This window comes from Apodemus sylvaticus, chromosome 1 (assembly GCF_947179515.1).
Source record: "Apodemus sylvaticus chromosome 1, mApoSyl1.1, whole genome shotgun sequence".
NCBI lineage: Eukaryota > Metazoa > Chordata > Mammalia > Rodentia > Muridae > Apodemus > Apodemus sylvaticus.
The window spans coordinates 188,662,532-188,690,076 of record NC_067472.1 but is presented as its reverse complement, the minus strand read 5'-3'; the positions used below and the strand labels follow the sequence as shown (position 1 = coordinate 188,690,076).

The following is a 27,545-nucleotide window of genomic DNA, read 5'->3' as shown; positions in this document are numbered from 1 at the left end:
ATGCCAGCTGTCAGGTGTGCTTGCTAAGCCACCTCTCTCCCTGGAGCCCGTTCTTTGAGACAACTCCTTTGTCCAGTTTACAAACATCACTGTTAGGCTCTGCACTACCTGCTGCAAACTTCACCACAGAAAAGAATACAACTGTCCTACTTTTCTGAGACACTTAGGCCATGACAGTTCAACACACTTTTGTCTGCTTGGACATTGTCTAAGTTCAAACCAGTCACTTGTAGTCACAGCTCTGATCAAGGTGGCTGACTGGTGACAGGCACCAAAGTCTATCCAAAGGATAGACTTGATTTCTGTCTTAGACGTCTATCTCTCCTACTCACCTTCATTTCAAAACACACACGCCCCCTTCTGACTCCATAGCTGGCACGGGCTCCTGACCACAGGTAAGCAAAGCCCTCGATTGTCAATGGATAGCCACTACTCCGGTCTCGGGCCACTTTGAAGTGCAGGTCACAGTTATCTGTGAAAAAAAAACAAACAAACCCCAGACAATTGGCTGATGTGTGGGGTTCAAGGATAGGCTTCAGAAGTCCCTCAGAAACTGTAGTAAATACCTTTGAAGGTAATGTATCACAACTTAAAAAGAGAGAGGTTTAACAGCCTTTAAGTAAGTTCAAATTGAGATTTCAGGATATTGAGAGTACCCTAGTACCATACATACACTTTAGCTACCTCTCAGTGCTGACTGCTGACTTCTGTCCCAGCACTGGTATGAATATCTGACCTGAACCACACCTGGCATCCAGAAAGAGCCAGTCACACCTTTAGGGAACCCTTTCTTGACCATCTTGCCCACGAGGTGCTCTCATTTCTTGGCAGGCTGAAATTTACTGTTAATACATCAGCATTAGTGCTGGCTTGTGGACCACTGCGACCCAACACTTTCAGAAATGGTTAGCTGTCTTTAGTAGCTTGTGAGAAAAGAGAAATTACCTGTCTTTATCTCACACCAAAACACAATGTCAGCAATCTACAAACATGAGCTACATAAAGAAACACTTGATGTGTTAATAAAATACTCTGTTCTTAAGAGCCAAAGTAGGCTTCTGAGTATATGTGAAAACAGACTCAATGGCTCTATCACACAGACTGACTTCAGGAGTTGAGGTCCTCCACAGTAATTCCTGAGTGGGGGCTGGAGAGATGGCTCAGCGATTAAGAGCACTGACTGCTCTTCCAAAGGTCTTGGGTTCAAATCCCAGCAACCACATGGTGGCTCACAACCATCTGTAATGAGATCTGACACCCTCTCCTGGTGTGTCTAAAGACAGCTACAGTGTATTTACATACAATAAATAAATCTTTTTAAAAAATTAATAATTCCTGAGTGTTTAGATGTACAGTCAAGGTGAAGTCACTCATGCACTGGAGGACAGATATAGGCCAGTGTCTCAAAGGGCAAAGTGGCATTGGTTTCACTAAGAACGTGAGCAGCTAATGGAAATTGGTGAGCTGGTTGTCAAGGAGTTAAGTTTCTGCAGCAGCACTCAGGTTCCTGACTGGAGACAAGCCCCCTGTACACACAGGGCAGCACAGGTGCTTTCATATTCCTTCTGCAAGCTTGCCTTGGGAGTCTTGCTGGACATGTGGAGGTAGGGGGCAGCATTACTCCCCTTTGTAAAGAAGCAAGGAGAAGTAGAACAGCTTGCCTAGGGCCCCACGGCTAACTCAGGAGTAGGCCTGTCTCCACACCAGTGTCCTGGCTCTGGAGGACCGCCGGGCTCGCTCTAGATGGCGCGAGAAAGGGATGACAGAGGTCAGAAGCAGGCAGAATCAGATGGGCACTTTCGGCACTCACATGTGTCAATGGCAACAAGGGTGTCATCAAAGTCATCTTCATCCTCTTCAGCAGGGGGCTGAGGAGAACGGCCCCTGTGTTGGAAAGAGGGGTCAGTCACGTAACAGATGGAGGAGTGTACATGAATAAAGTTTCTGCTGAGATTTCCATGTGGCCCCCAACTGCCTTTGAGGGGTTAGCACATATTTGCCGAGGGCAGTGAGTATTAACTCTCAACATATAAAAAGGACAAACGGACTACTCTGTTAAAGATGGGCACTAGAATCCTCCATGGAGCCTTTTCAGACCTTCCTCTCACAGCCTGAGAGTCTGACCCATACTCTGCACACTGACCTGCTGCTCTCACAGCGTGACTGCTCAGGGGGCCACAGAACTCACGTGGGAACATTAAGGGCAAGGGCCTGGACAACTGCAGTAACTGAAATGCACCTATGCATTAGGCTTCTTAAAGTCCTTATCTGAAAGGATATGAAATGACCCACTTTTTCAGCCTCTTGCTCTCTTTAAAGTGTCCTTAATTACGAACAAGGACTCTTTCTACAACGCATTCTGTTAACTCATTGATTTCTGCTATACATGAGTGACAGACAAAGGCTGACTCCGCACTCAGCTTGGATGTTGCTGACAATCTTCCAGCAGGCGACCCTTTAGAGAAGTCCCCTTCCAGCTCTACTAGTCCAGGATTAGTATCTTTATTTACTTATTTTTTAAAGACAGGGCTTCTCAACATAACCGTGGCTGGCTTGCAAGTCACAGAGATCTGCCTCCTGAGTGCTGGAATTAAAGGTGTCATCCGCAGTGTATTCTAGCAAACGTTCCCTGACAGTCCCACATTAGAGCTGACGCCCTCCTCTGCTGGGCATCAGCAAGTGGCTCTTGGCCTTTGCTTTGTGGGAGGAGAACAAGTCCATCTGACGTAGCTTCCTTGTCCCAATGTCTTTCTTTTTTTAAAAAATGATTTATTTATTTATGAATGAGTACGTCATTGCTCTCTTCCACAGATACCAGAAGAGGGCGTCAGACTCCATTACAGAGGGTAGTAAGCCACCATGTGGTTGTTGGGAATTGAACTCAGGACTTCTGGTTCTACCAGAGTCAGTGCTCTTAACCGCTGAGCCATCTCTCCAGCCCCGTTGTCCTAATTTCAGTTACTGTCCCATGAGAGCCATATTCTTTCTTTTCTTCTGCCATAGTAGAGGCAGAACTCAGAGCCTAACATGTGCTTAGGCAGGGGCTTCACCACTGAGCTACACCCAGGCCTCTAGGCCTTTTCTTAAATGGAGTTATAAATCAGTTAGAGATAGACTTCACCAGGTAGGAGATGAAACATGTTAGGTGAATGAACCAGAGGACTACTTGTTCCTAGACTCTATGACTGGAAAAGGTTGTAAACAGGAGCCAAAAAAAGTTAAGTAGGAAGGGCTGGGGCAGGGTCTAGAGAGAAAGGAAGGGGAAGGCTTGTCCTAAGGAAGATGGCCAGAGAAGCGGCCACTCCTTGTGAGCTCCCAAAACTTTTATCTTGCTCACCCTGTGACACTGTGATTTCCCTGTGGTCAAAGTACCCCACCCTCTATCAGGGAAGCAGAAGGCAACCCACTGCGCTTCTCCATCCTCAGTATGTAGTACCAGGGGCGGCAGCTGAGGGGGGTACTGAGGGGGAGTGCAGAGGGGTTGTTCTGGGTTAGCAAATAGCATTCAAATTAAGGGATACAGAGTACCCAATAAGAATCGGGCACTACGGGCTGGAGCGATGGCTCAGGGGTTAAGAGCACTGGTTACTCTTCCATGAGGTCCTGAGTTCAATTCCCAGCAACCACATGATGTTTCACAGCCATCTGAAATGGGTTCCAATGCCCTCTTCTGATGTGTCTGAAGGCAGCAACTATGTACTCATATACATAAAATGAATAAATAATCTTTAAAAAAAAGAAGAATCGGGAACTAGCCAGAAACAGAGGCTGAAGCAAGAGTATTTTTATGAGTTTAAGGCTAGCCTGGTAGATATAGCAAGTTTCAGGCCAGTGAGAATTACATAGTGAGACCTTGTCTCAAAGGAAACAACAACAACACCCCAACCCATCAGAACAGACACTGCATAGCCCAGAAGCAGTAAGGAAAGGGCTGAAGATGCAGACTGCCATCTTAAAAGTAAAATCTAAGGTCCGGCATTTGCTCTGCAGGTAATAAGTGGGGAGGAACGGGAAGAAGGATCAAAGCTTAAGAAAGTTGGGCTTGGCAGCCAGGAAGGAAGAAATACCAGGGGAGAGAGAACACCACTCCGCCCCACTTGGTGAGCTCTCACTCAGTGACAACAAGTAACTGCTGTCTCCTGCACCCACCTTCGGTCCTCTCGGTGCTCAAAGTATCCACGGCCTCGATTCTCTTCAAAAGGCCTCTTTCGATTCTGGAATTGTGGTCTGTCTGTCTTGAGCTGCGAGGCTTCAGGGGGGAGGAAGCTGGGTGGGGCTTCTTGCTTCATCTCTGTCTTCAATTCTATTGTCAGACGAATCAGGATGGTCAAGACACTGGAAAACCCTTGGATTATTACTTCTCCTACTCTTTACTCCCAGTGATGCTGGCAGTTTTGTGAGTACAATGGAGGATTGAGTTCTAAGAGGCCTATGAGTGAGCCAAGGAGGCCAGAATAATCTGAGGTTGTGTGGGTGACAGTCTGCTGGCCAGGTGACACCCTTCCTTCAGATGGGACCCGTCAATACTAAACACAGTCAAGATCCCCCAAAGGACCCAAAGGGGCGACAACAGTTTTTGGGTAATGTTCTGAAGGCTCATGAATGTTGACAGTAACCTTGGCCTACACTGAGAGGGAGTGAGTCTCTTAGACTGTAAAGATCCTGTAAACTCTGAGAAGGAAGAGTTAAACTGCCTCCCACACTGACCTCCATCACCAGAAAACCTGTACCTCACTCTTACTGAGCTTCTCTCCGACAAAGGAGGAAAGACGTGAACTCAGCAGCGTTCTGAGTACAGCAAACTCTTCTGGCTCCAGTCACTTTCTACAAAGCCTGCTTCACTCCACCATACCTAACAAGATGTTGTGGTGGGTGACATCTGGGACCCGAGACAGCCCCAGCCAGACACATCCGTGAATAGATGACCAAAAAAGAACAAGCTATGGACTCATGCTGCCCTACTTTCTGAGAGGGTGCTAAGAGGGCACCGTCTCGCCGGGCGGTGGTGGCGCACGCCTGTAATCCCAGCACTCTGGGAGGCAGAGGCAGGCGGATTTCTGAGTTCGAGGCCAGCCTGGTCTACAGAGTGAGTTCCAGGACAGCCAGGGCTATACAGAGAAACCCTGTCGGGGGTGGGGTGGGGGGGAATCCAAAAGAGGGCACCGTCTCCACCTAGCGCTAATGCGACTGACTCACCCATACCTGCGCATCCCAGTGTTTGCTGCAGGCTACTCCCTCGCTTAGGCACATGGACTCAATCCCTGAGTCGATTCCCCTGGTTTCCCAGGGCAGAGACTGGGCTCAGCTATTTTGATGGCTGCCTTCATGGCTTAAACACAGGCCCGACTCAGAGGAAGCTACTGGGGCTGGATACCAGCACAGAAAACCACGATGACCAGCCAAAATGGCTGCACAAGACAGAGTCTGACTGAAATCTACAATTTCCCTAGTCTCCCCTCTAGTCACACACATACCCCAGTAGGGGATTTTACTCTGTGGATAAAGCGCATTGGAGCTGGGAATGGTGATGCACATGAGTAATCTAGGAATTTGGGAGACTCTGCTGGGCTCTATAGTGAGAACCCGCCTCAAAAGAAATCCACTTCTTTTTAAAAATACTGGAACACTAGGAATGGCCCAGAAGTTATGGTTCAGCCATTTTCAACAGCAGGACTTTTCCCTAAACAGTGTCTTAGCCAGTTTCTTGGGTTTTAGCCTCAGTTTTGCCACCAAACAAGTCACCTCCTCACATAAGAAGGGGAGAAGCTGTATGTTTCCTTGCTTTGAGAAAATGCTGTTCTGCAATAATATAGGTACATTTTAAAGATCCTGAGTTTAAATCTACAGTATAAAGTATATTATTCGCACCTCTCTGAGCCTTTATGAACAATAAGTCCCTAAGAGGCAGTACAGACACGCTGCATTCTCCAGCTGTATCTGGCTAAGGCGCTCCTGGATCATTATTCTTCAGAACAGAGGAAGCACAGCACTGGATTCAGAAAGCTCTTTTTAGCTCCCACATTGTAAGTCTCTAAGGTTAAAGCATTTGCACCCAAGTCTAAACTCTCCAGAGGGCTAGCACTAACACCTAGAAAGGTAAGAGAAATCCAGACTGTGTTACTGTCTTCAAATCCAAACGGAACTGGAAGGGAAATGGAGGCAGAAGGACCAGGAGTACAAATCCAGTCAGTCCTAGCTTCTTTTTGAGTTTAAGGCTAACTTGAACAACCTAGTAAGGATGCTATCTCAAAAATAAACGAAAACAAAAATAAAACCCTGAACTCCACACGGAATAAAACTTAATCTCAACCTAAACAACCAAACCAACCAACCAACCAACCAACCTCGCCAGAAGAATTGCCCAAGAGAAAGATACAAGGTCTTCCTTAGATTTTGTTTTTATCAACTGGAAGCCTTCCTACCTGGGCGGTATGCTGGCTGCTGTGGCTCCATGTCTAGTGGTCTCCTATCATAGCTTGACTCATTTTCTTGTTTGATGACCGGTGTCTCGTAGAATTGGTTCTGTCTGGTAATATTGTCTATGACATCTTAAGATTAAAAAAAAAAAATCAGTTACATGAATGCATTTGAAAGTACTATAAGAGTATAAGAGTATAACCAAGACACCGGCCTTCATTCAGGTGAACAGACTGTCAGAAGTCCACCTCCAAATGGAAACCGATTTAGGCAGTAGGCATCCCAGCTTTCTCCTAAGGCTATGTCCTCTGTGTCTCAAGTCTGCAAACAGATCCACACCTGGGCTCTACAGTAACTGAGTACATTAAACTGACTGAGGAAGAGGCTCTACAGTTAAAAGAGATGGCAGAGTCAAACAAGTCAGTCCAGCTTCATTTCTCTGAGCAGTACATCCCTAGAGTAGCTTCCACTCGGAGCCTAAACTTAGAGAAATGAAAGCCTCTCTAAGGATGTACCAGGCACTCCATTGAGCTGTCAACACTAGTCTCTACTTTAAAGTATATTGCTTTGAGTTGACTTCAGGGCCTAGTCTTCAAAACTTGGAGCACAAACCACCTATCTGAACAGTCTCATTCATCTGTGACTTAAAACACTCCTGCCTGCCCCTAAATTAAATTGATGTAAATTAAATCTAGGGCCTCATGCATGTATCACCAGCACAGGCAATGCAGTGTACAAACCTCAGAATCATAATAGTGTCCAGGATTACTAGGAATAGGTCCCCAAATAGCTGGAGCTAGAAATGGTTAGGACAAGTGCTGTCGAATCAAGAAGTGATGAAGAGGGATAATACCAATAGTAACTACTTCTGGAATGCATACCATGCATACATCAGACCCTGGGAAACAGGGGAGTATAGACTTGCCCCGCTGAAGCATCCAGTTTAGGGAGTCAGACACATTATAAAATCATATACTGACTGTATTGTATGTGAAGCATCAAGAGCTTCCAGTAAGGAAGAGAGAAGCTTCAACTCAAAGGATACACAGTCAAAGGCTCAGTGATGAGACCACAGAACATTCCTGGGGAAGAATAACCTCTCATGTGAGAAGCTTAGAAGTAGAACTACAGCGGAAACAAAGAGAGGACGTTATGAACTCGGGAGGAGAGCATGCAGCTCTGCCCCTGGGGCAAGCGTCCTGATGGGTCCTCCAGAGCCCTGCTAGAAGCTGTGCCAGGAGCACTGGAGCAGAGCCACAGGGAAGGAGACTATTCTGCCACTCGCTAACTGGATTCTTTCTCAGAGGACAAATACATCTGGGCACCAACCAGGTGCAGCCCAAAGGGAGGAAAACAAGAAGTCATGTGGCTTTCTGTGTGCAGTGTCTGTTTACCCAGCATGAAGGAAGTACTGGAGAGGGAACCTGAAGGGGGGCTTAGATGATTTCGTTGGGGTGTGGGGGATGACGATGACGTCAAGGGACAGAGGATCTCCTTAACTGGAACACAAGCCTCTTCAAAGTATTCTTCCTCCTGCAGTCTCAGGACAAGGTCTTCCCCAGAGAACCTGTGGTCTTTCCCCTAACAGGGGAAGGCTGGCCTAAAGAAGATAAGATGCTAGGGCCCTTCTCTCTACACTCTACACTCCCTTACAGAAAGGTAACCTTGGTACGGAGCCCTGTAGACACACAATCTCATGACTATCAACTCTAGGACAGTCTTACCATTCCCATTTTACCAGGAGACCAGACTCAGAGGGGGAGTGATTTGTTTAATTCAAAAAGTCTGCCTGAGTCTACAGTTGGTTCTGAAACACCCAACTCACTTTCCCAAGACCCTTCTGCTAGAAGCAAGGTTATGGGCAGTATCCGCTTGGCTCTTTCCAAGCCTTTCTTGCCAGGGTCCCTCAGGTCTGCATACAGTCACAGGCCACACCTCCCTGGGAGACTTGCCAGCACATGGGTAATCCCTAACACTCTTCAACCATCTATATCTAGGGTGGCCTCTCCACAGGATGAACAAGTAAGTACCAAATGCCAATCCCTAGTCTCTTTTGAGGACTTTTTTTCCCTCTTTTGACTGTTTAGTCCCAAATCCCACAGTTTTTCTTCTCAGAAAAACACTCTTAAGTCTTGGACACCACAGTGTCTAGTTCCAGGTTCCCTCATACCAGGGTCTCCTTTACTCAAGGGACTGCTCTTTGATGCCAATCCTAACTCTTATAGAGACACTTTGGACTGATCAAGTTCCCCATATCCCCTGAGCACCCCATCTCCCTGGGCACACAAGTAACTACTTCTGGGGACTCAGGAGCCCTCTCTTGGAAAGGAATACTCCCTCTGCTTCAACATGAGGCCCCCAGCCAAAGCAACAGGTTTCCTTTCTTCTTCATACCCTCCATGCTCCCCTCCCCCACATCTGCTAGGCCAGCTACATGATCCCTGGCAGACACAAGGGTCCTCTGCACACCACATAGTTCATGCCTTTGCTACCAACTCACTCCCCACAACTCATTTCCAAAACCATCCATAGTTAACAACGCAAGGCCATTCAGCAGAAACCACGGAGTACTGTCCAGAGAGGCTTCCCAATTCTACACTCTCTAGCTTCTTTGTCCATTAAAAGATTACGTGCTTTCTTGTCACCATTTAGATCCCAAATCTCCTCTAGCCTAGAACTCCCGGTACCAAATATACAAGTTGTACCTGCCCTCGAGGTTGACCCTGTTACTGAAATGTAGGAGCTGTGGGTAGAGGTTTCCAAATCTTCTGCTGGTCTTTCATTATCTCCTAAAAGCTCACCTGCCAAACATTGGAGCGTTCAGTCCATGTTTTGGGAGACTCTTCCCAGCCTTGAACACCCATTGGTCCAAGGCGCCAGTCCACTCCCAGCACTAAGCAGATCTCCCAGGATCCCATCCGTGAGGAAAATCAAAGATCTTCTAGCCTTACAATTCTCCCAGTCCTGCACCCTTGGCCATTCTTCCCCTACCTGGAAATCCGGCTTCTGAGACCCAGCCCAAACGGTGGACAAGCACGGCTACCCAAACTGTCAGGTCAAAGCTCAGCTAGAGTCTCCCATCTTCCAAGACGCCGCCCCCTGACACCCCTCTCCCGCAAAGCGTCTAGTTCTTCCGACTTTTTCCAACTCAAAAAACACAAGACAGAACCCCCAAACAGCTTCCGGTCTCCGAATCCCAGGATGTAACGTCCTCTCCGCCTGCCCTCTCGTACCCTAGTCGCCTTAAAACAAGATCCATCCCCCTCCACACGGCTTTCCGCGCACCGAAGGCCAGGATCCGCCCTCAGGCTGCCCCGAGGCCCCGGCCGCAGATCCTTTACAACGGCAGGTGGCGGGATCCCCGGATCCTCAGACCATCTCCTGGCTCTCCGTGGAATCGAGCTCCCGCGTCCCACAGCCCGTCCTCGGCCCGGCCCGGCCCGGCCCGGCCCGGCCTCCAGGCTCCCCGGTCCCCCGCCCCGCGCACTCTCACAATGTCCGTCCGGCCCCGAGTAGCCGCCGGGCTCCGGGTGCGGCTGCAGCCCGGGCGGCGGTGGCTGCGCGGTCCCCTCCAGCTCGGAGCCCCCCTCGGTCTCGACCTCCTCGTTGTTGTGCCCAGGTAACCCCGGTTCGTCGTCAGCCTCGAGCTCCCGTTCGTCTTCGGGCTCCTCGGCCTCTAGCGCCGCCAGCAGCCGCTCAGCAAGCTCGGCCTTCAGGCCGCGAGTGTCCAGGCCGCGGCGCTGCAGCTCCTCGCGAAGTTCGTTCACCTTCAGGCGACGCACATCCATGGCCCGGGCCCCCGGGGCGGCCCCCGAGCCTGGCCCGGCCTCCCAGGGCTCTGTCCCCCCTAAACCTTGCCTGTCAGGAGGCGTAGGGGGAAAAGGGGGGGGCCACTCCAATGGCGGCGCCTCAAGATGGCCGCCGCCTCCTCCTCCCCCTGCCCGTACCGTACGATGTAAAACGAGTCTCAATTGGTTAGCGCATGGGGCAACGGGCGCGGGCCCGAGAACCAAGCCAATCACAGCGTGGCTTTCAAAAGAGCGGTAGTAAGAGGGCTCAGGAGCTGCCTAAGAGGAAGCGTTAGCCTACGTTGAAGTCGCGGCCAGAGCGGAGGGCGGGAAAAGGCAGGAGGCGGAGCAAGCACTGATTGGGTAGCGTCCGCGCGCCTGCTGCGGGACAGTCAAATGAAGGGAAGGGAGTAACGACTTGGCGCAATTAGCGATGAGATCTCAGAATGACCGCCCAGTCTCTCCGAGCCGTCCTTCCCTCAGACTCTCTGTAAAACACATTCTAACTGGTCTTCATCTCACGCCTCTCGCGGAGGCCAAGCGGGTGAAAGCACTACAGCCAATCAAATGCGGCGGGAAGAGGTCGGCCAACCCTCGTCTTTCCTGTTGGCCTCTCGGAAACCGGAAGTAGATTAATTCACCGAGGGCCCGCCCCTTGCCGTTAGGGCGGTTTCAAAACAACCTGTTCGCCAATCGCAGTTACTGTTATATTTCACCACGGCCAGAGCCTGAGCGCTTTAGGAAAAGCGAGCTCGATTGGCCATGGTTGAGAGGCTTGCCTCGCAAAGTTCTCCGTACAGCGGGGTAGAAGACGGAATGAAAATTGAGTGGATTATGTTACTCATCGTTTGTTAGAAACCCATTTACCTTTATGAGAAACAACAACAACAAAAATTGGTTCTGGAGAGCACTGAAGGGTTGAAAGCAGGGGTTAGGCTAACAACGAGAGAAAAGTTGTGTGGTAAATCGCACCCTCCCTTTGTTTGCACGTCCTCCCAGGGCGCGTTCTCCAGGGTTGCTAGACAAGCCACTCTGCTCGGGACCACAGAGCCTTCCCGCCCTGGATAGGGCTGCAGAAGTTCGCGGCTTTCCACCTCGAATCCTCTAAACGGTTGTCGCCCAACCTCGCTCTTGTGTCTACACTGGCCAATTCGCACACGAGAATCCGCAATCACGACAGGTGGTGTCAATCCATACACCTGTCGCCCGCTGCTCAGAAGACAAAAGTTTAGTGAAATAACACCGAGAGACGCACAATGCAAATGTGCCCTGACACCTAAAGCCGTAACACCCAACGAAAGCCACAAACACTCTGTACTCAGATAAGCGCAAACATCCCACAACAAACGAATAGGCGTGGCAGGCCAGAAGCATCAATTCAGGATAAGCCGTGAAACGGCGGCAGTGTAGGTGTGGCACAAGCATGCGGCGTGGTGCGACAAAGCTCTGCTAAAACAGTTCACGCTACAAGCTCACACCACAGCAGCCCAGACACACAGCACCCACTCAGCAGCGGGACAGACACTCACGTGGGCCCGAGGTTCCAGTCCAGTCACCCCGCCCCTCGCCCACGTCGGACTTCCTCTGTCCTCCCAGCTGCCCACAATGATTTGTTTTTTTTTTTTTTTTTTTTAAAGACAACTTTGTGGCCCGGATTGAACTGTACCCGGTTCTTGGGAGCCACCACCGGGGGGCGACCGGGCGCCGCACAGGGTTCTTACATCCGGAGTAGTCACAGCCTAGGAAAAAGTGAAGACTCAAATCTTTTGTGCATCTGTGGATCGAGATGTTCTGGTCCGTTTTTTCCTCGACAATCTGAATGTTTGCGCGTGTGAGAATCTGTTGTGCTAGTCTGGGCATAGGTCTGGGCATGTTCATTTATTTCCTTCTTTATTAAGAGACAGACTCCATGTAGCCCAGGCTGGCCTGGATCTCTCTATGTAATCAGGGACAACCTTGGATTCTTGGTCTTTCTGCTCACACCTATCCAGTGCTGGGATGATGGGCACCGCATTTGATTCTTGAGTGTGTGTATTGCTGTTCCGTGTCCCAGTTAACTAAAGGTTCTTCCTATTGCTGGCGAGTACCTGCCTGCTGATGTTTGCAGATTTACAAGTGTGGGTTTGTATGTTTCTGTTACCGTGTGTGAATAATCGGGCCTTTGTATTGTGGCTAGGTTTGCCTGAGCATGTGCACTAATTCACATGTCTGTTACTTTGGAGTGTTTGTGTAAGACCCTGTGGTCTCTCTCTCTCTCTCTCTCTTTCTCTCTCTCTCTCTCTCTCTCTCTCTCTGAGCTTTCTGAGAGGTGGCCTTCCCTCTGCTTTGGCTGTACATATTTGTCTATGCACACAACTCATGTCTGCTGTCATGAATGAAAACGTCCCTAGGTGTCCCTTATTCTCATTCTTTTTGTTGAGTTAGGGTCCCTCTATGTACCTGCCACTAGCTTCCCATCCCCTTGCTGCTCAGGTGTTGGGATTACAGGTACACACAGGAGCCTTTCTTTTCTCGGTGGGGAAACCGAATCTCTGGGGGGAGGGGGACGTATTACAGTTGAATGGAAACAAGAGACCGAATAGTGACTGACAAAAGTTTTATGTGATCTGAGCCTCTCTGGAGGCACCAGAGTCCACACTTCAGAACAGGGACAAGGGACTGGCTCAAGGGACAATATGGCTCAAAAGGAGGGGAGATGGCCCGTCTCGTGGGTGAGAGGAGGCATTCCCAATGATTGCACAGGCTTGAGGTGGGCACATCCCACACGAGGACAGGAGGAAGCATAGGTCCCTGGGGGGGGGGGGTTCAGGGAGGGCTTAGGATGGCCACAAGTTTCCACCCTTGGAATTGTACCTAATACTCTAAACTTGTGGACCTTTAGAATCTCAGACACTCAAAACATTGGATTCTTATAGTGCTTAGAGATTTAAGATTTTTAGACATATGTATTCTTGGACATTTAATTATGTGCTAGAAAGGCAGAAAGCAGCATAGAGCCTAGAGGTGTCCAGCATTAGAAATGGTTAGAACTTTGGTGTTTTGTTAGTCATAATTAACTGTGAGCCTCTTATGACTTAGAGGCGGAGGGCCCATCCCCTTGGACCCACAGCATCCTATAGTGCCTGTGATGACGATCAGGCCGTTAGAATTTTAGAGCTTAACAATCTGGAATCTTGAGAACGTATGATGTGGCAGCTTGAGACTCTAGAACCTTGGACCAAAATTTAGATTATCATCACATCATAGCTTAGAAACTCTGGAGAGCTTTAAACTCCATCTTAAAGCTTTTGGATTTCAGAGTCTAGAATCGTATTTCCTCAAGAAACAGGATTTTATATAAAAGAATCTATGATCGTAAGGCCTCAGACACTGTAGTTGACCATCACTGGAATCTTAGAAATTAAAAAAAAAAAGAAACATTATGATTTGGAATATTCCAGCATGAGCCTTAAACTGTTAAATGGAGAAACAGCATGGCTTAGAACCTTCATGCCTGGAGTCTTTAGAATTTAAAAATCAACACTCTTCCACTGACAGGACCACGGGCTCCAGAAAAATAAAATCTAGAACCATTAAGCCCTAGCTCCTGGAATCTCAGAGCCGTGCAACCCAAAACCATGGGGCATTGCCAAGAATTATAAAACCAGGAAAATCTAGAGCCAAAGAATCTCAGAGCCTCCGAACAGTGGGCCTGTCTCCAGCAATGGCACTTCAGACTTAGAAACAAGCATCTCAGTTCCATAGACTCAAAGATTCGTCATCTTTGAGAACTTTGAACTCTGAACTCAAACCTTAAAGTCTAGAATGCTGGGATGGAAGATGCGAGACAATCCCTTGAGACTGTAGCCCGACCCTTCTTGTCATGGATAGGGTGTTTAAGGCATAGAAAGCAGGGCACATCTTTCTGGACTGAATCTGACAGGGAGGGAAGGTCATTCTGCAGCTGGGTAGGGGGAGGCCTGGAGTGGCAGAGTGGGGGTGAACTCTCCCCCCATGGCAGTGCCTAGCTTGGGTCCTGAGAGGGTGTCCCAGGTGGAAGATTGTCTCAAGCTCCGTCCTCCTGCCCGGGAGGTGCTGGGCAGCCTCTGTCAGCAGACAGGGTGGGTCCTGGGGCTGTAGAAGGACAAAGGACATAGCGTCCAGCTGAGTGGACGTCAGCTGCAGTGAGACAGCTACAGGAATCCTTAGGATCAGGTTGGGTTGGGGGGTCAGCTCCTCCAGCAGCACCGCGGGCTTCAAGGTGGCCTCCGCCCTCATCCATGTTGACATAGAGGATCTCATCGGGCTCCTGAGCAGGGGGCAGGGCCTTCAGCGTGTTCTCCAAGTCTTCCCGGAGCTCTGCAAAACTTGGCCGGTCTCGAGGGTTCAGCTCCCAGCACCGGGACATCAGGGCATACCTAATGAGGGAAAGCGAAAGGGCGGAGCTGGCTGAGCAGGGCCGCAGGGGGGAAGCACACTAGCAGGTAAGGGGAGGATTTAGGACATCCAGGTGAGAATGAGAACCTGGGAGCTAGAGGGGGCCTCAGCAGCTTAGGGATGTCTGCAGGGATGTGAGAACTGCGAGATTTCTGAGGTGAGCCAGGAGCTCAGGAACTGGGGGGTGGGGGGAGGGGAAGGGAACTTAGAAAAATCTCTGTGGGTCTTGTGTGGTTTTTAATGAGGGTTTGCTAGGGCGGAGCTTCCCAGGGTGACCACAGACTTGCTGCCCTTTACCAAGCACACCGTGGGGGCAGGGAGGCCAGGAAGGCACGCCTACGGAATAAACTCATATGATGTTCATACGTCCTTCCATTCCTTGACACTCCACCGTTCAAAAGCTGAGACTGCCCGGTGGTGGTGGCGCACGCCTGTAATCCCAGCACTCAGGGAGGCAGAGGCAGGTGGATTTCTGAGTTCGAGGCCAGCCTGGTCTACAGAGTGAGTTCCAGGACAGCCAGGGCTACACAGAGAAACCCTGTCTCGAAAAAAAAAAAAAAAACTGGAACTCGCTCTGTCGATGAGCTTGATCTTGAACTCAGAGATCCGCCTGCCTCTGCCTCCCGAATGCTGGGAATAAAGGCGTGCGCCATCATCCCCAGAATGAGCTGGCTACCCTGAAATAGATCTTCCAGCCTCAGTCTTCACACGCAGGCCCGGCCGCTCCCTCAATACCCTCGTTACAGACCTGCAGCAGAACCACCCTACTAAGCTACTCTCAAATTGATCTCAGACACCTCAGAACAACTGTTGGGTTTAAATGATCAGATTCTGGAGGGCAGCAGCTTATACAGCCACAAATGATATGCCCTGCCTGAAGACTTCAGTTTTCTCAGGGGCAAAGTGGGGATGAGCACGGCGCCTATCTCCTTCCGGTGACTGTGGTATCGGTCAAATGAGTCAACACAAGCAAAGCACTTGGATCGCTGCCTTCCAGTGAGTTCTATAAAAGATTAGCTATTAATCTCATCCTCTTCGGCTCTAGGAGTGCCCAAAGGAAGCGTGGGGAATCTAAATCTCCACCTGACCCAAGCAACATCCTCTTCTTAACCTCAAAGTACAGGCTAAATAGCACGCCTTTCTCTGCACGCTGTGGTACTGCAAAGGTTATAAGCATATCCTGAAGTTTCCTGCTAACAACTCGGAGATCTAAGAATCTGGAGAAGGTCAATAAAGCAGAGTGAGGGGTTCTGCAAAGGACCTTGAGTGTTGAGGCACGTGGGAGGTAAGGGACCATGGGAGGTGGAGGTCCCAGGGCCAGGGCTACCCAGGAAGGTCATATGCAGTTGTTCACTGCTTAAGAATACCTGGCTGAGGTGGGAAGGGGTTGACCCAGCTCGCCTCCCACATAGCCAACAGAGCCGAAAAGTTCCTTTAGCAAACTCCCAGCCCACTGGCATGAGCAGAGGACTGGTGAGGGGCAAATGGGTTTCTTAATATTCTGAGGGGTTCCTTGCACATTTAGCCAGTACTGGAGATGATGCTGGGGGCTCTGTGTGGGTGATCGAGAGTTGGATTACATTCCGAGGTGGGGTTAAGGAGAGTTTTAAAGGTCCTCACAGGCCATCCAGACAGTCCACAGGCTGTTTCAGGCGATTCCCTTGACGCAGGTAGTCGTAAATTTCACTGTTCTCCACCCCTGGATAGGGGGTTTGGCCTCGGGTGGCGATCTCCCACATTGTTACACCGAAGGACCACTGTCAGCGTAGAGGAAGCGGGGTAAGAGGATCTCTCGTACACAAGGCACCTCCAATGTGAGTTAAGGCAAGCACTCAACACTTATGCCTATGGGTGTATCACGGTATGCACAGAAAGGTTTTGATACAGGTACACACACACACACACACACACACACACACACGGTGACTGACTTTGGAGGATGCAGAGATAGGCACCCCTGTATACACATTTGCCTGATGTCACATGTCACCCGTCACGCCCACATCCTATGGCACACTTGATCACCCACTGCCTTCCTGACCTAAAGTACCTACACTGCCACCTTGCAACAGCGAGCCTCCTTATGTCCTAGCCGTGTACACATATTATTCAGACATTCTCCAAACAGGTCCTGGCCTCACAGACACCTTTGCAAGGACCCATGAGCCCTGCAGTTTCTCAGGTCTTGTCACCCACACCCATGCTGGCATGATTACCCATTCCTGGTCAGGGCACACATACCACGTCACTCTTGCTGGTGTAGACTCGATCTGCCAGACTCTCAATAGCAATCCACTTGACTGGCATCTTGGCAATGCGCCCTTGGCGGTAGTAATCCCCATTGTAGATCTTCTTGGAGAGCCCAAAGTCGGCCACACACACGGACATGTTCTCATTCAGCCTGCCCAGATCAGGGAAAGCGGTAAGGCCGGGACGTGGTGGCTCATCCCTACCAGGAAGCCTGCTGGTCTCAGACGCACCTCCTGATGGGTCTCCACCTCCTGCCTGACCCCACGGACCCGCTGGGGGTGGGCATCTGACTCCTAAACCCTTACCCCAGTCCCAGAGGGAAATGCTTCTCTTCCAGTTCCTGCTAACATTTTAGCGGGAGTCAGGACAAAAGGGCTTCTAGAAGCTCTCTCTGCTCTGACTTTTTATCAGTCTTGAGATCCTTTCGAGACTCTAGGTCCCTCTTCTGTTTTCTTGGATTTAAAAAATGTTTATTATTTCAATTATGTGTACGTGCGTGCCTGCCCGTGGGTGTGTGTGCATGCGAGTGTGGGTACCCATGGAGGTCCGAAGTGTAGGATCCCTTTGGTGCTGGAGTAACAGGAGGCTGATGTGAACCGATGCTGTGGCTTCCAGGACATGAACTTGGAAACAAACAAACAAACAAACAGCCAGGAATGATGGGATGGTGTGTACCTGTAATATGAGTACTTGGGAGGCAGAGAAAGAAGGGTCGGAGTGGAAGGTCATCTTTCGCTATATAGTAAGTTCAGTGCCAGCCTGGGTTATATGAGACCCTGTCTGATAACTTTGGAGGCTGCATTTAGAGATGGCTCGGTAGCTAAGACTGCTTGACCTTGCAGAGGCCCAGGGTTTGATTCCCAGCACCCACACAGAGCTCACAGCTGTCTGTAACTCTGGCGCCCTCTTCTGGCCCTTTCTGGCCCTGTTCACAGGTAACATAGACATGTAGTCAAAACACCATACATAAAAAATAAAAATAAATAAGTCTTTAAAAAAAAAAAACAAGCCAAACCAGACAAAACAAAGGGGGAAAAATCCAACAAAGAAACCAAACAAAGCCTCACACAGTGTGTGTGTGTGAACAGACCAGGACAGACACAGCCTCACACAGTGTGTGTGTGTGTGAACAGACCAGGACAGACACAGTCTCACACAGTATGTGTGTGTGTGTAGACCAGGACAGACACAGCCTCACACAGTGTGTGTGTGTGTGTAGACCAGGACAGACACAGCCTCACACAGTGTGTGTGTATGTGTGTGTGTGTGTGTGTGTGTGTGTAGACCCAGGGCAGGCATGGGTAATAAACTACACAAGCACATCCATGTACACAGCACCTATATGTCTTTTAAAAAGTCCAACAAAGGCCAGGCGTGGTGCTGCACACCTTTTACCCCCCCCCCCCCCCAGCACTCGGGAGACAGAGGCAGGAGTACAAGACCAGCTTGGTCTATACTGCAAGTTTCAAGACAGCCAGGGCTACACCCAAACAAACAACAATAAAGACCCCCCCTCCCGTGTAGGGCTTCTCCAGAAAGCTTTCCTAAGCTTTCCTAAGCATCTCCTTGCTGGCCTCCTCTTGTGATTTGGAGATGAAGTGTCTCCCTACAAAGGGTGACAGTCTCCTGAAGGCTTAATCCCCAGCAGGTGGTGCCCAATGAGGCGCTATTTCTTGACAAGTTCAGATCTGAGCAGTTAGTGCACGGCGGGAGGAAGTGGGGCACTGGGGAGGCTCCTCTGACTGGGTATATGTCTCTCTCTGTTTTCCTGCTCCCACGAGGTAAGCAGTGATACCCCGCTCTGCTCTGCACGATGTGGTCACGATGCCACACCTTCCCGGGAGCCCACTGCGATGGCGCCAGGTGACCGTGGTCTGGAATCTCTGAAACCCTGAGCCCAAATCAGTCTTTTCCTCTACACTTGTTTTCCTCGAGGATTTTGTCACAGTCTCAAAAAGGTGACTGCCACACCTCTTTAACCGTTTCTGGAGATCCAACCCTTCCCGAAGGCTCCAATTTCCCCTTCCTCCTGAAGGGGGGGTGGAGTGGGGCGGGGATGGGGCGGGGGTGGAGCGGGGGCGGGGCGGGGGCGGGGAGGAAGCTCCTTGGGGAAGGAGGGGCTTCCAGCGGGCTTGTCACTCACATGCAGTTCCTGGCTGCCAGGTCCCGGTGTATGAATCTCTTGGTACTCAGGTATTCCATTCCACTGGCAATGTCGGCCATAAACTTCACTAGCATCTGCGTGGGCAGGAACTGGAGGGTCGAGGCCAGGAGGAGCAGTGGTCAGAGTCAAAAAACCGGGCTCCTTCCCTCCCTGTGTGTGTCTGGATCTCCTCTGGTTTTCTGTGGCTCTGAGAACATCAACCCTATTCTATAGCTACAGGGTCCTAGAAAACCCACTCCTCTCTGTCTTGGGCTATTGCTCTAGCCTTGGATACCCACCTGAGCCAGGGGGGCCCTTCCTGGCTCTCAGACCCTAGCCTTTGCGAAATCTCTGTTAGGAATTTGTTTCCTTCTTGCATCTCACAGTATCTCCTCAGTCAGCGTCTCCTTCAAGGTCACCCTTTCGGTCAGGCCTTCCTCCACCTAAATTAATTCCAAGGCCACCTTATCATTCTTCCTTCCTTCTGCATTTCCTTCAGAACGCTCTTGCTTATTTTCGTCAACTTATTTATTGCCTCGTCCATCCCTGCAATACGGCCCCGAGGCGCGGCGAGGGCAAGAGTGAGGTCCACTGTATGTAGCCTTCCCTCTCAGTGTTCAGTGAATGCTCATGCGCCGGAAGAGTAAATGCCCCTCACCACTGGCTGGTCCCCGAGCCGGGAGTACAGGAGGAAACTGTGTAGGTCTCCGTGTTTCATGAAAGGCAAGATGACCACAGGTTCTGGGAAACCCTCTCGGTCAGAGCCCTGGAAACAGACGCCTGAGCCCCCGCCCCGCCCCCAGGAAGATCAGTTATTCTGGCCAGGCAGAAGAGGGGAACCCAGCCCCGCTCCCAGACAGACTCAGCCTCCCCCCTTTCCCACCCCCTTCAAATCTAATCTCCACATTGTTTGGGAGGTAGATGGTAAGGGTGAGATTTCAGAGAGGCCATTTCCCAGGGATGTTTCCGGAGCCCTCCTGGGGACCCTCGGCTATTTCTGGGAACAAGTCAGAGGCCACATTCCAAGTTGAGGGAGCACGAGAAGGGGAGCTTGCTGATCCTGAAGGAGAAGGCGGTAGGGAGCCAGGAAGTTTGATCTTTCTGAGCTCTGGGCGGGGCCTGGGAGAGCACGCCCCTCCCTCACCAATGAGCCTCATGACGTTGGGGTGGTCAAATTCCTTCATGCAAACAGCTTCACTCAGGAAATCCTCCAGCTCTGATCTGGTGCAGATGGCAACTTAGGGGAGAAAGGGAGGTGAATGACAGGGGTGGGGGGGAGGAAGGAGGAGGGAGAGGATTTCTTCTTCCCTCTTCCTCCAGTCTACCACCACCCCCACCGCCCTCAGCAGTAGCAGCAGCAGCAGCATTCTCCTCCTCCTCCTCCAAATTCATCAAATGTTGTTACTGTATCTTAAGATGCCGTACTCAGTGTTTTACTTACATTGTTATTTTATCCTCAATAGGTATAGTATACATGGTGCTAGCTTGTTTGCTTGTTTATACAGAGCCGAGGGTCTCACAAATGCAATGCAGTCCCCTCACTGGGAGCGGTTAGACAAGAGCTCTATTGGTGAGCCTTGTTCTCAATGCCTCCAAGGAAATTCTAGCCAAACATTCTACCACTGAGCCACGCCCCCAGATCCTCACTGGGGGATTCTAGGCGGGGCTCTACCACTGAGCCACGCCCCCAGCCCCTCACTGGGGGATTCTAGGCGGGGCTCTACCACTGAGCTATGCCCCCAGCCCCTCACTGGGGGATTCTAGGCAGGGGCTCTACCACTGAGCCACACCCCCAGCCCCTCACTTGGGGATTCTAGGCAAGGGCTCTACCACTGAGCCACGCCCCCAGCCCCTCACGGGGGGGGGGGGGGGATTCTAGGCAGGTGCTCTACCACTGAGCCACGCCCCCAGCCCCTCACGGGGGGATTCTAGGCAGGTGCTCTACCACTGACCCACGCCCCCAGCCCCTCACTGGGGATTCTAGGCAGGGGCTCTACCACTGAGCCACGCCCCCAGCCCCTCACTGGGGGATTCTAGGCAGGGGCTCTACCACTGAGCCACGCCCCCAGCCCCTCACTGGGGATTCTAGGCAGGGGCTCTACCACTGAGCCACGCCCCCAGCCCCTCACTGGGGATTCTAGGCAGGGGCTCTACCACTGAGCCACGCCCCCAGCCCCTCACTGGGGGATTCTAGGCAGGGGCTCTACCACTGAGCCACGCCCCCAGCCCCTCACTGAGGATTCTAGGCAGGGGCTCTACCACTGAGCCACGACCCCAGCCCCTCACTGGGGGATTCTAGGCAGGGGCTCTACCACTGAGCCACGCCCCCATCACCTCACTGGGGGATTCTAACCAAGCATTCTACCACTTAACCACTTGCTTTGAAACAAGGAAGATTATGAGCCAGTCTTTGACACATCATGAGATGTTGTCTTAAAATGTAAAAACAAAAAAGCAGTAGAACATAGCTCAGAGGGAGGGTGTTTGTCTGACATGTGCAAGTCTCTGGAGTCTCCAGTACCAACTTTCAACACGCCACCCCCACATGCACGCATGCCCTCACACTCGCACATGCACACACACACACACACACACACCTGCTTAATCTAGTACACAGAAGATGCTGAGTAAGGAACATGCAAATGCATTGATGGCTCCAAGGCCCCAAACTCTAAATTCAGGAACCACCACTGGCCTCTGCACTCGGTCCTGCCCTCCTTGAAAAGTCATTTCCGAGTTCCCTTTCTTGCTAGAGTCTGTCAGTGGCAGCCATTGCTGGGAGGTGGCAGGTGAAAGCGAAGCCGGCAGAGCTCACCCTCTGTCCACCTCCATTGCCGGGAGCCGCACGCAGTCCTAGGGTTTCTCACTCCCCCTGGGAAGCCCTTGATTCTATGTTCCCAAGTCCTTGCTAGCTATGGGCGCTGGCTACAGCTTCCTCCATTTGCCCTTCAGCCTAGAGGTGGAAGTGACTTCCTGTTGCTGCTAATCTGTTTGTTTTGATGTCTCAAGTTATTATTATGCTGCCCCAACCTTCCTTCAGTGTGACAGCAATGTCCCTGAATTCAATTCCTTCTATTCAAGTGCCTGGTTCAGGCTCTATCTTCTTGCTGGGAACACTGGTACTTTCCGGAGCATAGGGAAGAAGCTTGGGGTAGGGACCGGGCTGCGGCACAATTGCTCGCACACATCCACATACTCACTCTTCATGGTCTTCACGGCGACCTTGAGGATGGAGTCATCCTGATTGAGCTGGCCTTCCATCACAGCACCAAATTCTCCTGTGGCAAGAAGAAGGAAGACATTAATCTCAGAGGGGGGCAGCGTCTCCTACAGTTGGCTGAGAACCAGGGAGGGAGGAATCTTAGCATTTTGGTGGGTTATGTGCCTGTGTGTGAGTACATGCGTGTGTGTTTGTACATGTGTGTGTGCGCCTGTGCACACGCGTGCACGTGCGCTGGAGGGACTCACCTTCTCCCAGGGTCTTCCCCAAGGCCACCTTATGCCGATCTACCATGACGTCTCGCAGTTTCTCCTTTAGCTCTTCGCTGATGCCCAGACTGTTCACTGAAATGAGGCAGACAGAGCAGTGTGCTGAGGTTGATGATCAGGTACAAGAAGGACATACCCACTGTTGAGGCACCGAGTTGTGTCCAGAGCACTCAACCCACCCCAGCTCCTGTAGCCTCTCAATCTGCTCTGTAGAAGCAATTACAACATTAAAACCTGGCCCCAATGTTGCTGTAGTGAGTTCCCAGTCAGTGCCCTCTGTACCAGTTGTTTAAAAAGTTCTTCAGAGTCTGAAGTTTACAAAGAAATGGTGAGTGTTTAAAAGAGATGGAAAGCCTAATTAGCTAATCACCCAGACTTCATAATTGCACACTACATACAAGTATCTAATTATCTCCCTGTATTTCAGAAACTGTACCCCATAAATATTATAACTATGTGATTACAAAATAAATAAGGTTGGGCATGGTATCACATTCTTCTAACCCTCCCCTAGGGAGGAAAAACAGGCAGATTGCAGCGAGCTTGAGACCAGTCTGGGCTATGTAAGGGGGCTGGTCTCAAAAATATATATCTTTAGCAGTTGGGAAGCAGAGGCAGGCATATCTCTGCGAGTTTAAGACAAGCCTGGTCTACGTAATGAATTTGAGGGTGTTGGGCTACATACTGAGATTCTATCTCACACAAAAGTTGCTATCACCACCAAAACAAAAATCCACAATCTTCCTATAAGAACATTATTAAGTACTGCACAAGTCACTCTATTCAATTCACTCTTTTAAAAACCAGTCTTAATATGCAGCCTAACCTAGCCATATTCCCAGCCTCTCACTGGGAGGATTCTAGGCAGATGCTCTACCACTGAGTCACACCCACAGCCCCTCCCTGGGGGATTCTAGGCATATGTTCTACCACTGAGTCACACCTCCAGCCCCTCCCTGGGAGATTCTAGGCAGGGGCTCTACCACTGAGCCATGTCCCAGCCTCTCACATGGGTGGGGGAGGGGATTCCAGACAAGTGTTCTATCACTGAGCATTGGGCTATATCCCAAATGCTTTTCTTTTGAGACAGTCTCACTAAGTTACACAGGCTGGCCTGAACTCAATCTAGCCCAAGCAAGTCTTAAACTTTCTATCTTTCTGCTTTGGCCCCCTAATCTTCCACTCCATTCAGTTTAAGAGAACAGTTTGTTTTATTTTTAAACATGTATTTATATGTATATATGTATGTATGGGTTTTGCCTGCATGTATAGCTGTGCACTGGGTGTATGCAGTACCCATGGAGGTCAGAAGAGGACATGAGATACCATGACACAGACGTTATTGATGGTTGTGAGTCACTATGTGGGTCCTGGGAATGGAACACAGGTCCTCTGAAGAAGCAGCAAATGCTCTTAACCACTGAGGCATCTATCTGTCAAGCTCCTGACAACAGCTTTTCAAAACACAGTGACACACAGGCATATGTTCTTTCCACCACAGATTGTTGATATCACAGATCAGGGAACCTGAGGGAAAGTCCCTTGAAAGTTTATAAAGAATGGGGGTGCAAAAGAACAAGAAACATTTTGGTACCACTGTGAAAATCATTTTGACCTCATGGATGTCCAGCCCAGCTGTCTGGAACCTCTTGGGACCAGGCTCATGCTGCAAGAATTGTGGCTTTGTATTACTTCATCTGATCACTGTGGCCATCCAACTACTCCTTCCTTCTCTTCTTAAATAAATGTCTTTCTCAGCCCTTCCCAGCATCCCCTGGGACATTGGCAGTCTGTGATGTGTGCTAGATCTAGACTTAGGTCAGTCCTTTTGCTCTCTGGACTTCAGTTTCCACAGCTGGAAAAGTGAAGAGCTTTCACGGGTGGTAGCCTCTGAGGATGATCTCAGCTGGGACCTTCTGTGACTCTGTCATCTTACGCGTCTAAGACCCTATGATTTTCAAAACTATGAGAGCCTAGAGCGCTGGGCATATTGTTTTTCAGACCAAGATCGAATCCAGAATTCACTTGTTTCTAACGTTCCATAACTTCAAGAGGCCATTTCTGAGTGTGGCCATTAGAAGTATTGACTTCAGGTTGTATATGGTGGCACACCAAAATAAACCCAGAACATGTGAAACTGAGGCAGGAGGATAGAGAGAGTTCAAGGCTAGTCTGAGCTACCTAGTGAGGCAATGCCTTAAGAACCCAAGGGTTGAGTATACGACTCAGTGGTACCCTGCTTACCTAGCATATGTAAGGCCCTGCGTTGTAGCCCCAGGAAGGAGGGAGAGAGAGGGAGGAAAAGATGGAGTGAAGGAGATACACTTTCACACAGAGAGAAGAGGACAGAGAAAGTTTCAGAGCAAGGTGCTGGAGGTAGTAGGATGACGTAGAAACTTTAAGGGTGGCCTGAGGCCCCATCTCAAAAAGAAAACAAAACTAGACAAAAGTGTGTTCGTAGGGAAACTGGCTGCGTTTGAATCTCACTTATCCATCTTACAAGCTGTGTGGCATTCAGCAGGTTGCTTAGCTGCCCTCTGCTACAGCTCCCTGCTACAGCTCCCTGCTACAGCTCCCTGCAACAGCTCTCTGCCACAGTTCCCTCATCTTTGAAGGCAGGGTGATAACACAGCTCATGCCTTTGGGTTGTGAGGATGCGTATGGAATGCTTAGAACCAAGCTCGTGGGGGAGGGATTGTCACACCATTGTCATTGTCGGTGCCATCATCATTGTCAAGAGCATCCACCATTATCTTCCCATTGTTATCATTATTAAACATTATCCCCAAGATCTTCTGGCTCTTAGATTTGGTGTTCCGAAGATTTAGTGTCTCTGGGATGCAAATTATCCTAGCCAGCACTCAGGGAGCAGAGACAGAAATGTTGCAAGTTTGTAGCTAGCTTTGGTTACAGAGATAGACTGTACCAGAGAGAGAGAGAGAGAGAGAGAGAGAGAGAGAGAGAGAGAGAGAGAGAGAGAGAGAGAGAGAGAGGAAAAGCAGAGCCAGCTGTGGAGCTCTCTGTCTACAGTTCCTGCACTTGGAAGATGGAGGCGAGAGACGTTCAGTCCAGCCTGAGCTTGGTCTCAAAACAAATGAACAAAACCCCAAATCCTTATTGGTTGTGGTTCATGTCAACCTGACAGTATGTGGTCTTGCCACATGCCTCTGTGCATGTCTTGGAGGGAGTTTCTGAGTTAGGAGCTGAAGTGGGAAGACCCACCTTAACTGTGATTGGCACCATTTCATGGCCTAGGGTTCTGGGCTGAACAGAAAGGAAAATTCAAGCCAGGCCAAACATCTGTGTCCCTGGGCTTCCTGACTGGGACAGGAGTTGACCAGCCATCTAACAGAGCCTTTCTTCATCAGGCTGGGCTAGTACTGCCCTCAAGTGCTGAGCCAAAATTAACCCTTTGTCCTTGAGGCTGTTTTTGTTGTTGTTGTTTGCTTGTTTTTGTTTTTTTTTGGATTTGGTTTTTTCGAGACAGGGTTTCTCTGTATAGCCCTGGCTGTCCTGGAACTCACTCTGTAGACCAGGTTGGCCTCGAACTCAGAAATCCGCCTGCCTCTGCCTCCCAAGTGCTGGGATTACAGGCGTGCGTCGCCACTGCCCGGCTGTTGAGGCTGTTTTTTGTGCTTAGTGTTGAGAGCACACAGCACCCAATCTTCTGTTCTAAAGCCGTGTGTGGTCTAAGCCTCACAGTGCCTAACATCCTTGTGTTCTGAAGACCTTCAGAAACTTTCCTCTCATGCACCTACAGGAGCTCAGACCGTCTACGGGGGCCCAGTTCTCTGCATGGAGCTCACTTACAGGTGGCTTCGGTGGTCCGGCGGCTATAGGACTGTCGGGCCCGGTACCTGACTACCAGTTCGCCTCTTTCCACGGTTGGCTCGAACACCTCCCTAGGGGGAGAAGGGAGCTGGTGAGGGATGGATAGAGCCACATGGAACCCTGTCCTTCCATTGGGCATTAAAGCAAGCACCAGTGCGTTCCCAAGCTGTGCCGCTCTCCCCTTTAGTGCATGCTGAGCACATCTCCTTCCATCTTCTCTTCAGCTCTCCTCAGCCCCATTCAGACCTTCCCCTCCCCCACCCCCCCTCTCTCACATACAGACACACAGACACACACACAGACACACACACACACACCCTCCTCCCTGGTCTTCTATGACTTCAGCCTCCCCGATCGAGTTCTAACTCACCCATATCGAGTCTCCTTCTTCCTCCGATGGACAAGGAACAGGGCCAAGATGAGGACGCAGGCGGCAGCCACAAGTGCTCCCAGCAGTACATACCACCAAGGCCACGAGAAGGCACGAGCTGGGGGTTCACTCACTGTCAGAGGGCATGGGGGACAGATCACAGCTAAGGGCCCCGGATGCAGTTCCCCAGGGCCCAAGTGGGAGTGACATGGGAGGGAGACAGGAGTGTGACCTGGGGGGACAGGGAAGGTGAGATGTGTATCCAGGGGGCGTGAGCGTGCAGGGAGGGGATAGACGAGTATGGGGCGAGTCAAAATAGCGCAGGGGAGACAGTGGCAGGATAATTGTGCAGAGAAGTGACCTGGGTGTGGAAAGACCAGTGATGGAGGGAAAGAATGCACACAGTGCAGAAAGTGCGTGAAGCGCGTGTGTGGAGCCGTGTGTGGAGCCGTGCGTGGAGCCGTGCGTGGAGCTGTGCGTGGAGCTGTGCGTGGAGCTGTGCGTGGAGCTGTGCGTGGAGCTGTGCGTGGAGCACGAGGCCGAGGAATGAGAGACACACGCACAAGGGGAGTGTGTGTGTGTGTGTGCATGTGTCGCCATTGGAGGAGCTTGAGGCACTAGACAAAGGAGAAATGTCCAGTTTTTGTTTTGTTTTAGGGAGGGATAAACAAACCCTAGGCTAGCCTCAGACTTAGTATGCAGCCAAAGATGACTGGGACTTCTCATCCCCCTGCTTCCACCTCCCGAGTGCTCAGACTACAGGGATGCATCATTATGACTGGCTTACCATGCGCGCCAGGCAAGCACTCTCAGCCAGCCCAGCCGAGCTGCATCTCCAGCC

The 27,545-nt window shown here is 50.5% G+C and overlaps 2 protein-coding genes across 6 annotated transcripts in view; both read right to left on the bottom strand.

Annotated features, from left to right (window-relative positions):
- Positions 1-10,521, bottom strand: part of Hnrnpul1 (heterogeneous nuclear ribonucleoprotein U like 1) — a 33,965-nt gene extending 23,444 nt beyond the window's left edge. Inside the window, exons 1-5 of one of the 2 annotated variants that reach the window (XM_052168669.1) lie at positions 9,911-10,521; positions 6,423-6,548; positions 4,150-4,303; positions 1,811-1,884; positions 333-472 (exon numbers count right to left, since the gene is read on the bottom strand). In XM_052168669.1, the coding sequence (XP_052024629.1) occupies positions 333-472; positions 1,811-1,884; positions 4,150-4,303; positions 6,423-6,548; positions 9,911-10,205 (789 nt within the window). In that variant the 5' untranslated portion in view covers positions 10,206-10,521. The remainder of the gene's footprint in view (positions 1-332; positions 473-1,810; positions 1,885-4,149; positions 4,304-6,422; positions 6,549-9,910) is intronic. The other variant, XM_052168680.1, reaches the window with a different exon arrangement.
- Positions 10,522-12,784: 2,263 nt separating this feature from the next.
- Axl (AXL receptor tyrosine kinase) overlaps positions 12,785-27,545 on the bottom strand; it is a 31,793-nt gene continuing 17,032 nt past the window's right edge. For all 4 annotated transcript variants that reach the window (XM_052168632.1, XM_052168640.1, XM_052168648.1 and 1 more), the window contains 10 exons: positions 26,705-26,837; positions 26,314-26,405; positions 22,483-22,578; positions 22,215-22,292; positions 20,159-20,251; positions 19,673-19,794; positions 19,015-19,124; positions 16,863-17,022; positions 16,242-16,378; positions 12,785-14,602 (listed from right to left, as the gene is read on the bottom strand). In XM_052168632.1, coding sequence (XP_052024592.1) covers positions 14,251-14,602; positions 16,242-16,378; positions 16,863-17,022; positions 19,015-19,124; positions 19,673-19,794; positions 20,159-20,251; positions 22,215-22,292; positions 22,483-22,578; positions 26,314-26,405; positions 26,705-26,837 — 1,373 coding nt within the window. In that variant the 3' untranslated portion in view covers positions 12,785-14,250. The remainder of the gene's footprint in view (positions 14,603-16,241; positions 16,379-16,862; positions 17,023-19,014; positions 19,125-19,672; positions 19,795-20,158; positions 20,252-22,214; positions 22,293-22,482; positions 22,579-26,313; positions 26,406-26,704; positions 26,838-27,545) is intronic.